The sequence below is a fragment of the Doryrhamphus excisus genome, chromosome 7, assembly GCF_030265055.1.
Source record: "Doryrhamphus excisus isolate RoL2022-K1 chromosome 7, RoL_Dexc_1.0, whole genome shotgun sequence".
Classification (NCBI taxonomy): Eukaryota; Metazoa; Chordata; class Actinopteri; order Syngnathiformes; family Syngnathidae; genus Doryrhamphus; species Doryrhamphus excisus.
Genome location: NC_080472.1, coordinates 15,948,320 through 15,962,391, shown reverse-complemented (window position 1 = coordinate 15,962,391; position 14,072 = coordinate 15,948,320). Strand labels below are relative to the sequence as shown.

The following is a 14,072-nucleotide window of genomic DNA, read 5'->3' as shown; positions in this document are numbered from 1 at the left end:
TACATATATACATATACATATATACATATATACATATACATATATACATATATACATATACACATATATACATATACATACACATATATACATATACATACACATATATATATATACATATACATATATATACATATACACACACACACATATATACACATACACACGTATGTATATTATGAGAAGATGCTGTGTATACGCTAGAATTTGTCCAGATCCTGTCGTAAAAACTCGCTTTTATAGGAAATAATGTAAAGTGAAATAATTGATTCACATAATTAGGTTTGTCAAACAATTGCAATACTTAATCACGATTAATCACAACTAATCACAGATTTAAAAAATCGGTTTAAATCAATAAGCGTACCTTTGAAAGATCATTTTAAAGTGTTTATCAATGTGAGACTGCATAATATGTTTGTATTATGCAATATGAAGTAGATACCGGTAAGTTAAACTGTAATTTTTGACTTGTGGTTGGCGACCCACCAGGTGAGAAACACTGCTTTCAGTGCTCACTGAGCTGAAGTCTCCCGTCACACGCTATGATGGTGACTTTTGAGGCATACTTTTTCCTGCAAATTGCCGCCCCAGTGAAATGTAATGTTTTTTTTTTGTGGTGGAAGCAGCCAGTGTTTGTATGAGCTGATGTGCCGCTGCTGTTAAAGAGTCATGTTTCCTGGTGAGCAGGCCAGCAAAGTCACCTTCTGGCAGATGTCTAGCGCCATCCACTAATGCACTCTGAAACTTACAGTTAATGACCATGGTGGTAATGGCGAGAGGGATGTGGACCATGAACAAGTCCACAATTACAGTCTGGTAGAATTCTTGTGCTCTATATTCGGGTGTATAATGTTTTTACCTGAAAGTCTCGCTCCTCTAGAATCTCTTTCCTCCACCTCACCAGGAAGGCTGCACAAACATACAGATGGAAATGGGAGAAACCCTCTGGTTCAGCCTAGAGGGAAAGAAATGATAAAAGTTGAGCGTATGTGATGCTTTCCCATCCATAAGCTAGAGTGAGAAGTGTGTAAGTAAATCATGTCAGTCCTTTTACCTTTGCCTCACATTTCATTTTTACACCATTAGAGTGGAAAAGATTTGGTGCCAGAATCCAGATATTTGCATATGCAGAACTGAGTGATACAATTCCTCTTTTCTTTGCACGTCTTCTTATTTCAACCCCTCGTTACGTTTGGTAGCCCACTTTTATTTTATGAGCACAGGGAATTAGAGAAGGAGAGAAACAAAGGATGAGATGTTCCTTGTTCTTATTCATTTTCCTCCAGAGCCCTATCACATGGAGGATAATTACTTGGGTCTTTGAATGCAAGTCACTTAGAAGCGTGTGGCCCCTTTAAGGCTGTCACCCAATATTCAAAGTGTAAATGTGTTGAACTAATTCTGGCATGCTTGTCAGGGAGGTTTAGCTACCCATATGTTTCTTTTTTTTATTTTTATAATGCTTCAAATTCAGGGTATGAAATTGTGCCATTGTGTTCATACAAGAGCCTCTCTGTACGCACTACCACATGAGAAACACACTAAGCGCAAATTCATGAATGAATATTTTCAACATGCTCTCTTATGTGTGCTTTGATAGAAAATAGATGATTTTGTCTTGGATTTACTCTCACCCTGCAAAGTGAATGTTGGGAGTAAAAATAAAAAATAGGGGTGTTTGCGAACAGCCAAGCGTAGCGGGATGCGAGAGGTACACTGGCAGCTGACTGGCTTGTTGGTCTAACCTGGCAGCAGGAGCAAGCAAACACAGATGAGTGAGTATATGACTGACGTTACAAAGGGAGTACAATGTTTATCAGTCCCCAAAGATTTTCAGTTTTTAATTTCCTTTCTTCTCCGAGCGGATATGTGGGAGTTCATGGTTGAGGGCACTGGCAAACTTCTCCGGAGTGGGGAAGTGAAATGCACTCTCTCTGTTCCTAACATCTATCTTGTTGCTCTATTACATACTTTAACTGCAACAATGGTCGCCTAGTCTGTGGCGGTGTACATTCACAAACGACAACAATAAGAAGTCTTAAGAACTTCAAAGTTTCATTGAGCATTTCAATCAGCCTGGATGTCATGCTTAATCAGGTTCAGGTAAAGGAGACATGCGGAAACCGACTGCTCGAACAGGCTTGTTTCGAGGCTATGATAAGCATGTGTAACTCTTGATCCTTGGGGTACTTTGACTGAAGCATCTCACAGATATTTTATTAAGACTGACTGGGAACTACGGGTGTAACGGTACATGTATTAGTAATCAGATTTTTTGGTACTGAACATTCAGAGTTCCCACATGGAACACACATTCTGCACTGTTGGATCTTACGGAGAGTCTAAGTAGAGCTTCAAACGTCAAAAAGAAGAAATGGGAGTGAGACAAAAAAAACATTTTGAGTCAGCAATGTATAGCAAACAAGCATTAAAGTGAAATACGCTCCTGATCCTGATCAAAAGTTTAAGACCACAGCCTTTAACAGCCAAAATCTTGGCAAAAATGTGGATTAAATGTCATTTTCTGTCAGGTATAGGTATACCTGTGATCTCCTGATGGCAAAGGCAATAAATCTTTCTGTGAAGATAGTTGGATTGTTGAGCTGCTGAAGTTGGCTGCAGTCAGACTTCCTAGAAGACACTTATGGGGGGAAAAAAGTTTCACCGTCTCTGAGCTGAGGGGGGGGATCCGATTGCCTGTCCATCAAGACACGGGATGATCCTCAGCCCAAATAAAGGATGTTACTGGTGTCGAGTGCAGTCCAATAACTATCAGACCGCATCTGTGAGAGAAGGGTTTTACGAAGAAAAACGTCTTCAAAGGCCTCATCTCCTTCAACTTCTCTGATGGGAAAAAATTTAACTTTGACGGTCCCGATGGTTTCTACGTTACTGGCATGAGAAGGAGATCCCACCAGAGATGTTTTCCACAGCACAGTGGAGGGAGTGCCATCACTATCCTTCAATAGAACAATGGAACTTCAGGTTGTGCAGGGGTGTCAAACGGCAGTTGACTATGTGGAGATGCTGCAGGGGGCATCCCTCATGACTGAAGGCCCTTCCTTATCTGTGAGGTAATGACTGGCTTTTCCAACAGGACAACACTGCGGTTCACAATGCCTCCCAAAGGACTCAGTATCACTCCTTTGGACCATCCTGTGTGTTCCCTCATCTTAATTCAATTGATAACATTTGGGGATGGATGGCACTCCGATTTCGCTTTTTTGCATTTTGAAGTCCTACTGAAGCTCCGTAAGATCCAACAGTGCAAAATGTACATTTTTGCAACTTTTCAATCGGTCTTAAAATTTTGATCGAGGCGGAAAAGATAAATAACTGCAGGCTTCTCTTAAACAAGCCTTGCCAAAAGGCGTATTATCCAAAATGAATGCAAACATGAGGCACTAACGTTAGGGGAGAAAAAAATCAAGACAGATTAATGTTGACAGTAATAAATGTTAGCCACATTTGTATCATCCATCACTCTTTGTCTGGTTCCACATCAATTTCTCTCCCTGACACACTATCCCTCCCTACTGTCCTATCCAATGTCATTATGAAGTACAAAATAAAGTTTGTCATGCAAGTCAAGGTGACTCAGTTAAGTCTCTCCTCATCCATTGTTTGTATGCCTGGCGTTCAGCGTCCCCTGTGTCGTCGTGGCAGCCATGTTGAGCTCAACTCGGGGTGATCAAAGTGGAGAGAAAGCGGGGGAGCGAGAAGTAAGGGCGATGGGGAAATGGAGTGAGGAGAGGTTTGTGCGTGAGATATAATGATGCTCAGAAAGCACAGAAAATATCTCAATGAACTGAAATGAATAAAGAAATAAATACAAAATTTGTATTTGTTAAAAAATAATAAAATAATAATAATAGTAATAATATAATAAGATAGAGGTGGAAGGGGAATGTGGGAACATTGCAGTGTTATATACAATTTAAACTGTGATATTGGCTCTTTGCACATCCAAAACAAACTGGCACGACACGGAGGTTCATTGATGTTCTGACAAAGGTTGTGATGTAAGACCATCCTGCAATGATGCAATAGTTGCATGAGAAGAATAGAAAGGAAGTTGGACACTTAAACGACAACTTAAAAGCACTTTCTGTTATAGGTGAAAGACAGTTACTTGTGAAGTACTGCTGACAGACCCAATAGTTGACCATGAAGTTATAGTTAATGTTACACACCTATTTCTCTCATTAGTGCAACGTGTGGGTGCCGTGATTGCGTTAAAAAAAAATGTAAATTATTATGTGAGGTCTCTCGGTAAAGCCTTGATATAATCTGTTGATAAACGAAGCTGAAAAGCTTTTAAAACAATAGCGTCTTCCGTCTTGTAGCTCGGTACATTTCAATTAACTAACACGGCGGTCAATTAGTAGGGAACAAAATGAACAATTAAAATCAGAATAATTTAACACTGTTTGATTGTCATTCTGCTTGTGCCCATTAAATTTGGAGGAGCGGGGGATATGCATGTGGATAAGGACTTTAATCAAGTTAATGCCATCATTTCCCATAATTAAGCATGATAAATCACAAATTAAATGTGTTACAGTATCTGCCCAAAACGTAACTTAAAGGCATATATGTAAATATATGCAAATGTGCCTTTGTGTTGTCACCGTGGTGCATATCAAAGACAACGCTTTCATTATTTTATTTTCAATGGCACTCCCTCTCACTCAAACATGAAGCACAGCTATTAATAAAAATCAGATGTGCTGTCAAATGCTTGGTGTGCTTCGAAATTGCTAAACTGCGGACTCAAAGAGAACCATACACATTATGAAACTGTATGCAGAGGGAGATGAAGCTGCTTGATGCAGACCACTTCTTAGAATGTCATATGACTGTTAATATCCCTCATATGCTAACATATGATGTCTTATAATGATATATTAAGTCCTCCAAATACCATTTGAATCAGGTGATTCAAATGGGTTTCTGGCCATGTGAGTCTGCCCTTTGTCTAACAGTGTATTATTGTCATATTTTGATATTGCAAGCTGGTAACACCCCTATAATATCCCATATTAACTAACATTTTAGCAGTCGAGTCTGACATTTTCTGTTAAGGTTGCATTGATTTGGATCCTTGCAAGCAAGTTTTATACCTCTCATTATTCGCAAAGACCTTGTCTCGTCTCTTATCTAGTTTGCAGCCAGCGGCAGATTTTTCCTTGCCACCACTCACAACCACCAGGCACTAATTTGAGACCCCTGTAGTGTTAACTGATGCATATGTGATATAACACAAAAAACAGCAAAAAAAAATAATACACATGTTTAAAGTGGTTGATATACATTTCACTACCGCTAATGATGCACTGTCCCAGCTTCTATCAAACATCTATAGTACTGGTGGTCACTTAACACCCAGCAGCTCCCTGCCCAGTGTGTGCAGTCATCGGCATGGAGACAGAGAGAGAGTGAGCATGTTTTAGAGGCTGAAAGTGTCACAGTATCTCTTTAACAGCCATGCTAATGCTGCCACACTGTGTTACTTGCTAATTTCATGCTCTACGCAACAGGGATAATTTGGTCCCTGTCTGTCTGCCCGCCTGCCTGCCTGCTGGGGAGGAAAAGGGAATGTGTGTTTTTTCCACTAAATAATTCCTCACTGTGTTTTTTTTTTTCCTGATGTCACTTCCATCCTGTCTCTGAGTGGGATCAATAGTGACAAATACATGGTTATTATAGGCAATGCAAGAAGAGCTAAATAATACATAGAAAGCAACGGAGGACTATCTAGAGAAAGTCAAACAGGAATTGGTGGTGGAAGGAGAAAATATGAGAGGAATTCAGAGAAAGTGCACAAGGCTGGCTTGTGCTGGAGCGAGCTAGTGAACAGATGGCCACACCACAGAAAGGAGACCACAGTGGAGACATTACAACACTCAGGTTAAAACCTCCCTTGGAACACACACACAGAAGCTCAGCGGCAAAGGGCAAGGACTTGCTATTTATCTGGGGGCATTTGGAGTGACCCAAAAAACATGTTTGGTTTTTTTTGGGCAGCAACTTTGCACTTGCAGAGGAGGAAAAAAAATGTGTAATTAATAAATTGTTGCTCTTGTTAAAAATCAGCCTGTGTGCATCTGCCAAAACACAGAGTTGCAGCCGCATAACTAAACAAATAAAGGGAGCACATCCTTAATTAACGTAGCAATGTGTTATAATTTGACATTAAAATAACAAATTTTAACAGCCAAAGCACCGGCTTGTCATAAGAAGCAGTAGAGTATAAATGACATGCGGAAGAGACACTTTTTGTTGGTGTGGTGCTGAAAGTTTCATGAGTGGAAATGGCCCGATTCCCTCGAGTAGTGTCGGACTACAGGTGAGTGACTGTGACAGAGCCTGCCAAAAAAAAGGTGTACTCTTGTGTTTGTGTACTGTATGAAAGGGTGATCCAAACAGCATTGAGAAATATCAAATATTTAGGGGGTGGATTACAAGTACAATGTGTAGTTGGGCTGCCAAAACAGCCAAAACCCTGCTAAATTATTCATCAGAGTGTTTGTTTATGCTCCCCCAATCATGTATTCAACTCTGCGTTAAGGATTTCTTTCTGTATATTTCACTGTTCCCTGTCTTTAGTTCTTTTATTCCACAGTGACATGGAAAAAGGGCCGCCTCTTGCTAAGGAAACCATGAGGCAGACATTAGACACCTTTATTTCTTTATAGTCACACGTTTGTTCACTTGAGAGGAATGCTCACCACGATATGACGATATCAAATTTAAATTCAGCAGTCTTGTTACAAGCTAATCCCAGAAAATGAAACACACTATCAAATTGTAATTTATTTATAGGTAACAAATTGGCTAACTTTTCTAATGGGTTGTCGGCCCCTGTCAGCATTTTAATCTCTCCATCCATTTTCTACCATAATGCAGGTAGCCAGTGCTGATGTCAGCTGTCCTGATATTTTCCAAGTCAGACACCAAAACTTGATGAATAATGTGGTAGCCTACCCGAGTCACTAAGAGGTCAAAAAGTTAACATTTTTTTAACTGGTATTGGTACTTTTCTTGTATATTTCTTAGCTACCCTTTGAATGTTAAGTTGTCATGTGATGATTTTAGACTTTTATCTAGATGGTATCATGAGTCAGACTGTTATACTTAGTGATGACTTTCTGTGCTTCCCACTGGGTTGACAAGCTCGTCATGAGTTCCCTTATAGCTCGAGATTTTGTCCTGCCAAAGAAAGAGCTACCGTGTCCTCACTGACTTGTGAGCGGAGAGGTATATACACGATTATTGCTTCTGAAGTGTAGGTGATGGTTATAAATTAGCCACACAGTTGTAGAAGTCGCAAGAGTCAAAGTTTAAGGAAAAAGTAACAGCTTATTCACCAGAAAATATATTTTTTTCTTTTAATTAATGAGACAAATTCTAGTGCCATACAGCACATGTTAATGAGAAAATGGAACATTTTCCATTGCTCCTTGTCTAATCAAACTACGCATTACCCTCTCAACCTCAGTATCCACTGGAAAGCCTGCTGTATGTTTTCAGCTGAGCTCAAGAGCTATCCACACAAGTAGTGGCAGCGGCGCTGAATCAATAACAAACATTAGGTGTAATTGGCAATGCTAAAAGGAGGTTAACCGCCTAGCAAAAACTGTAGGCTGGGCGGCTAACGAGGTGGTTTGAATGTGAAAAGGGCAGCACGGACCAACACGTCTAGATGTGTGTAGAGCGTGACTCTTGCACCCAGTTACATTAAAGGGCAACACGTAAAGGTAAGGTAAAACTTTGCAGTAAACGTGTGTGTGTGTGTGTGTGTGTAAGTGTGTTTACCTGGTAGGTGTCCCACAGTCTGATGGTGCATCGTAGCGGGAGCTCCCTCATCAAAAGGTTGTTCATCCAACGGAAGGCAAACTGCAAGTATTCTACCTCGTAATGTTGCATGTGATGATGCACAGACTCTGTGGGCCGAAGTGAGAAAACAATGGTCATTTTCTATGTGATTTTTTTTTTTGTGACTTCAGTACATACAGTCATATGAAAACATGTAATATGAAAAAATGTATATATCAATGTGCAAATCAGAATGGATTGCATAAGGAAATACTACTAGCATATGGTATTTATGAGGTACGTGGCACCTGTGATATATATGATCCTGAATTCATTCATTTATGGAGCATTTTATATCACTACGTGTCAGTAATGTTACTGTATGTTCGGTGAGACACACAAGCACCAGACTTTCGGAAGAACAGACTTATTGCAGGTTTGAACCTCACAATATGTAAAAAGGCAACTACTGCCATAACCCATGGCAAGCTGAAAGTTAACTCTGAACCCCCGAAGTCACTTCCTGTCTGCCCCCCCACTCATCTCCCCAAGTGCCTGAGCACATTTACATCAACACACACAACCAAATGAGTCTTATTTATGTCTTTAATGGCTATTATCTACTATATTGGGCACACAAAGGGGACTATAGGGTTGTTTTTTCCTGTCTTGAGGGCTTTAATCATGTTACCAAAAAGTATTTTCTATGCTTAAACTAGGAAAATACTTGATGTATAAATAAGGAATCCTACTTCAATCAAAAATCACTCCAATTAACAGCAATAAATGAGGGATTATTGTACATGATTATCCAGTACTAAGGTCAGAATAAAGAATCTTAAGGGTACACATGTTGCTCTTTGTCTTGGCTCATCTTCTGTGACTGCCTTTGCAGCCTCTAGATGACCATCATGTTCTGCATTAATGAAACTAAGTCATTTTTTATCATTTGCTAACAGGAGGGAATCCACCCAGCTGGTTGCAAGAGAAGTCAACAAAAAGCTGGCCAAATATTGTTCCACTTTCACACGCCCGGCGATTAGAAGCATGTCAGGTTCGACACCCCCTGTTGCTTGTAGAGGAAAACTAAATGGACCTTCATTCAACTTCATTTTCCAGGTAATAGTCACATTTAATCATCCGTACATCTTGACAGTATTGACCAGCCAAATGAATGATGTGGAAATCTGTTGACCTGAGTTATTTTGTGTACAAACACTTTAGTCCTACAATGACCTCTTTTGTCTTCAAGTGGACGTCAAGGGGTGTAATAAAAGCACACCGCACACATACACATAACAGGTATTGATTATTGTGTGCTTGAGAGTGTTGATGCGGGGGGGGCAGCTTTATATTCATGGCAATGACATGGCCCCGCTTGCTGAATCAGCTGGGCCTGTCCGCAATGACCAATTGTGCAGCAAAGGAAGACATGACTGAGGTGTATAAATGGTACAGTCATGGTGCAGTCAGTGTGACCTACTACAAGGAAGTTCAGACAATAGTAATGCCATTTTTTATTACTCCTATGATGAACTACAATAAATGTGGAAAACACAGATTTGGTCTGTGTGGATTTACTGTTCAGGGAACCTCTGACTAGTAGGAAGCCTGGGGTCAGACCCAGGACACGTTGGAAAGACTCTGTTACTCAACTGGTCTGGGAACACATCAGTATCTTCCGCAAGAAGCTGGACCAAGTCACAGAGGAGAGGGAAGTCTGGGCTTCCCTGCTTAAGCCGTTGCCCCCACAACACGACCTTGGATAAGCGGAAGAAGGATGGATGGAGGTTGAAGTCTAAGCCAAGTGGTGCCGAATGCTGAGGATGACGAGCACGTGTTCATACTTGAGAAGCAATCTCATCCTTATCGCCTCATTTCTTTTGGACAACTCTAATTATGTGGTCAAATAAGAGCCTTTTAACAAGTACATGTGTAGAGGATGAGTAATTGTATTCTAGTGATTGATTCTAAAAAGGGGAGACTTTGAAAATAAATGAAATTGCAGAGAGTAGTAAGCAGAGAACACCCATGGCAATCTGGGACAGGAGTGTATGACTTGCCGGCAACCAGCAACTCTGCCTTTAAAGGGGGACTGTACTTTTTGAGAATTTTGTCCATCATTGACAATCCTTACTTGAAACATGAACATATTTATTTCCCTTTTCTGTGCATTATTACGCCAGAACACAAGTTAATATGAGTTAGCGAACAATGGATGTCAATGAGCGACATCTATTTCAACTACAAAACCCTCTAAAAAATGTTTCATATACAAGTACATTGATGACAACAGGTAATACTTACAGTATCTTGCCGTATTTTGATGATTTACCAGAAGAGACCCATTGATCGGAACTAAAGCTACTTTCGTGTCAACAAGGTAAGACACCTCCTTCCCCCAGGTAGTACTCCGCTGTGATACTTTGTTAGGACAAAGTAGCTGTTCAAGCGTCAGAATAGGTGTGTCCCAATGATGTGCATTTTAACTAGTTTGTATTAACTTGTTTTGTCATATTCCTGTGATTGGCTGGCGACCAGTCCAGGGTGTACCCTGCCTCTCGCCCGAAGACAGCTGGGATAGGCTGCAGCACCGCGCGCGACCCTTGTGAGGAAAAGCGGTAGAAAATGAATGAATGAATAATGCACAGAAAAGGCAATAATGCACAGAAAAGGCAAAGGAATATGTGTTCATGTTTCACATAAGGATTGTGAATGATGGACAAAAAAAAAAAAAAAAAAAGTGCAGTTCCCTTTTAAAATGACTTTTTCCTCATTAGTTTAGTCTCTTACCAACTTTTCTTGGAAAATTGTAAATTTTATTCTAGTAATTATGAATTTATTCCCATAATATTTTGACTTTGATAACACTATAACAACCCGATTTTCCAAAAATCTCTAAAAATAATGTTCAATATTCAAACTTTGTTCGTTCAAACTTCATGCTACTGAAATTACTTTTTTTTTTTTAATCCTAACATCACATTATTCTTGTAAAATTATGGAGACCTCTGATCTAAAGAAAACCATCACCATGTAATATTAAAGTATGTATCATAATCTATGAAGGGCAGGTAAACGCAAGTCTCTTAATGTCTGAATTGAACTTGCTACGAGAGCCTTTGTTCCCTTTCTATGGTCCTGATTAATGTTGCTTTTCAGCTTCTTTTCCATGACAAAAGATTAAAAATACCGCTCAGTATTCAGCCACTCATATAGTTCACAGCAATCGAACCCATGACACTCAATCTCTACATATGCGTGTCTCATAATAGAGCTGTAATTATAGAGCTGTCAGAGAATCTATGAGGAAAGGCAGTTAGGGAGGAACTACGGCATAGTCTGAGTGACAAGCGCGCATATACACACATTCATTACCACCTTTAATACAATTTTGATGGCCAGAACATTTTTTGCAAGATATTTCCAGACAGGAACGCATTACAACAACACACATGGCAATCGCTTGAATGACACCTGTCTACGCCAGCATATTTAAACAATCATACACAAAGCTACCATTTGGGGCTCCTCTCCACAGTGTAATTATCACACGCTGCTGTGAAAGCACACAACAAGGGCGCCTCGTTAAGGACGAATGGTGACAGAGCTGGGCTGACTGCCAAACAGCGGGAACAACTTTGGACAAAGTTAAATTACACTAATGAACTTGCACTGTTTTATATCAGGGGCTTCGGCAAACACGGGGAGGAAGAGGTGCAGGTAGTCGGACTGTCATTTGTCATGAGGAATTATAACAGCAGGAGAGGAGCTAAAATTAGTAGCTTTTTAACTGTGGGCTGCAGTCCAGCTGGCTCAAGCATCACGCTGGGTCGGCTAGTTACTGAGGCTGAGCGAGGTTGCGGATGACATCGCTCATAGACACTGATTGACTGATGAGTCTTGTCTTCCCTCCTACCGGGGGGCAAAAGTTGGGGATGGAGGCCATGCCGCGACAGACTCGTGGCCCGTGGCTGGCGAAGCGCGGGTGAACATCAGTCGGTCAGAGGTCGTACAGTGACGAGTGAGTGTTTCCCAGGATTGTGCTGATGAGGACGTTTTTGCCCGACTCTCCTTGATGCACAGCATAAATGCAACTCCAAGCTCTCTTTTGACCTTTCATTGTTTGCTTCACATTCTTACTTCCTTTCACATTTTCTGCGAGTGGTTAGCATGTTGGCCACACAGTCAGAGTTTGCATGTTTCCTCCGTGTGTGAGTGTGCTTTCTCCCACATTCCAAAAAACATGCATGTTAGGTTAATTGGCGACTCCAAATTGTCCATCGGTACGAGTGTGAAAGATTGCTTATCGATATGTGCCCTGCGATTGGATGGGGACCAGTCCAGGGTGTACCCCGCCTCTCGCCCAAAGACAGCTGGGATAGGCTCCAGCATACCTGCGATCCTACTGAGGATAAGCGGAATAGAAAATGAATGGATGCAGTAACCCAATGAGGCATTTTCATGCAACTAGCAGAGCAACCAAGACCTCATCAGCCTTCAATGCAATGGCCAAAAGCAACATGGCAGCACCAATGTCTTTAAATCCCCATATTACCACAAACGTGCAGGAAGTATAGCAAATATTAGGGTGGCACAAGCTAGAGCCACAAAATGTCTATGCATTTAAAAAAAAATAATAATTCATAATGCAATGCACAATCTCAACGCAACTACCAGCTGTTTAACACAATGTAAGTGCACAGCGCAGGTTGTCAGTGTGCTTGCAAATTTGCATAACTAAATTCACCTTTGGGCAATTTGCATGTTAATAAAGCCGTGCTAATGCACTTGCGTGTCACAAAATACACAGGGACAGAGATAAGGGAGGGTGATAAAGAGATCAGAGAAGCATTTTAAACATGCCGACAAAGTAGCTTGTCTTCTGAGCAGGTACGGCGCCTGCGCTTGGCGTCAAACAAGGCGAAACAGGAGTTAGCATCAGTAAGTACATGTGGGGCAATCATGAGGGGCATGCAGAGGGGTGGGTATTGGTTTTAAAACTACATCTACTATATGTCCCGTCATTTCCAGGTGTATAGCTGCAGAGAGAGTGATGGACTATTCGGTTCTGACACTGAAGACGATTATTTTAGTGGTTTTAATGCAGAAGGAGGAGATGATGGCGATGACCGCGACTTTTCTGGTGGGCTAGTAGTCATATTACTGGCAATGTTCATAAAAAAAACATTTAATTTAAGTTAAAAAATCTTGACGATATCATGACGTGGACACCTGGACGTTATAGACAGGTGTAGCCTGTTTCTGTACAAATCTTTTTGTCCCTTTAAATTTAGTGGGCTCCTAAGTATTCCTGCGAGAACAAAATCACACACTTCACCATTTATGACACACAGTGGTATGTCATAAGTGGCGTCGTCTTAAAAGCTAATGATCTCCACCTTGTGGTTGCAACAGCTAGTAAGCACAGGTCATTAATCACTTGTAAATCTATCAACATGTGAAATTATTTAGTTTTTAATCAGCTGTTAAGGCTCTTTTATTTGCATTTTGGTTTAATCGCATGGTAATTAAAATTTATAGTTGGTTGTAAACGGTACCAAAATAACTAAACCTGTCATGTTTAGTTGACAGTGGGAACACAAGCCTGATTGAGGTACTATTTACTGCTGATTCCAAGCGTACCGCGGCTAGTTATTCAAAAAAAAGAAGGGACAAAGAAGATGAGACAGACAGATCAGCAATGTCCTGCCCACGCTGACCCAGTCCTGTAAACATTAATTTAATCAAACAGCGGGCTGAGGTCAACATTTTATGCTTTAGACGTCCTTCCTTTGTCTCTGTTGCTCCTGCAGCTCCGAGATCCAATATAATATTCACAGTCAATTGTTTTATTCGCAGTCCAGCTGAGCTGCAGTGATTGCATTGGGATACCAGTGTCAAAAAGTTCCACATTTCTAGACAGAGTTTGTTATGACTCTCTAACCCTCATTGATAGGTGCTGATAAGTCATTTTGGAGTAGACGGCGACAGCAAAAGCGAAAAGCGCCCGTGTAACACGAGATAAAGGCTATCTGTGATCTCATTAGGGGTAGTAATGTCAAAGCAGCGAGGTATAAAATGGCTCTGCCCCGGCCTTGATGACAGGGCACTTATGGAGTAAAACACAGTGAAACACACCGAGTCATATTTTTAAAGCCTTTGCTGGCGCCGGCGCGCGTTGCAAGTTCTGTTTTATCTTCATTTATTTCCTTTGGAACCGCACTCAACAGACCAAATGCAAACAATCT

At 40.8% G+C, this 14,072-nt stretch overlaps 1 protein-coding gene across 2 annotated transcripts in view; it reads right to left on the bottom strand.

Annotated features, from left to right (window-relative positions):
* Nucleotides 1–14,072, bottom strand: part of tbc1d22a (TBC1 domain family, member 22a) — a 121,965-nt gene that overhangs the window by 15,361 nt on the left and 92,532 nt on the right. For both annotated transcript variants that reach the window (XM_058078049.1, XM_058078048.1), the window contains exons 13-14: nt 7,822–7,949; nt 863–958 (exon numbers count right to left, since the gene is read on the bottom strand). In XM_058078049.1, coding sequence (XP_057934032.1) covers nt 863–958; nt 7,822–7,949 — 224 coding nt within the window. The remainder of the gene's footprint in view (nt 1–862; nt 959–7,821; nt 7,950–14,072) is intronic.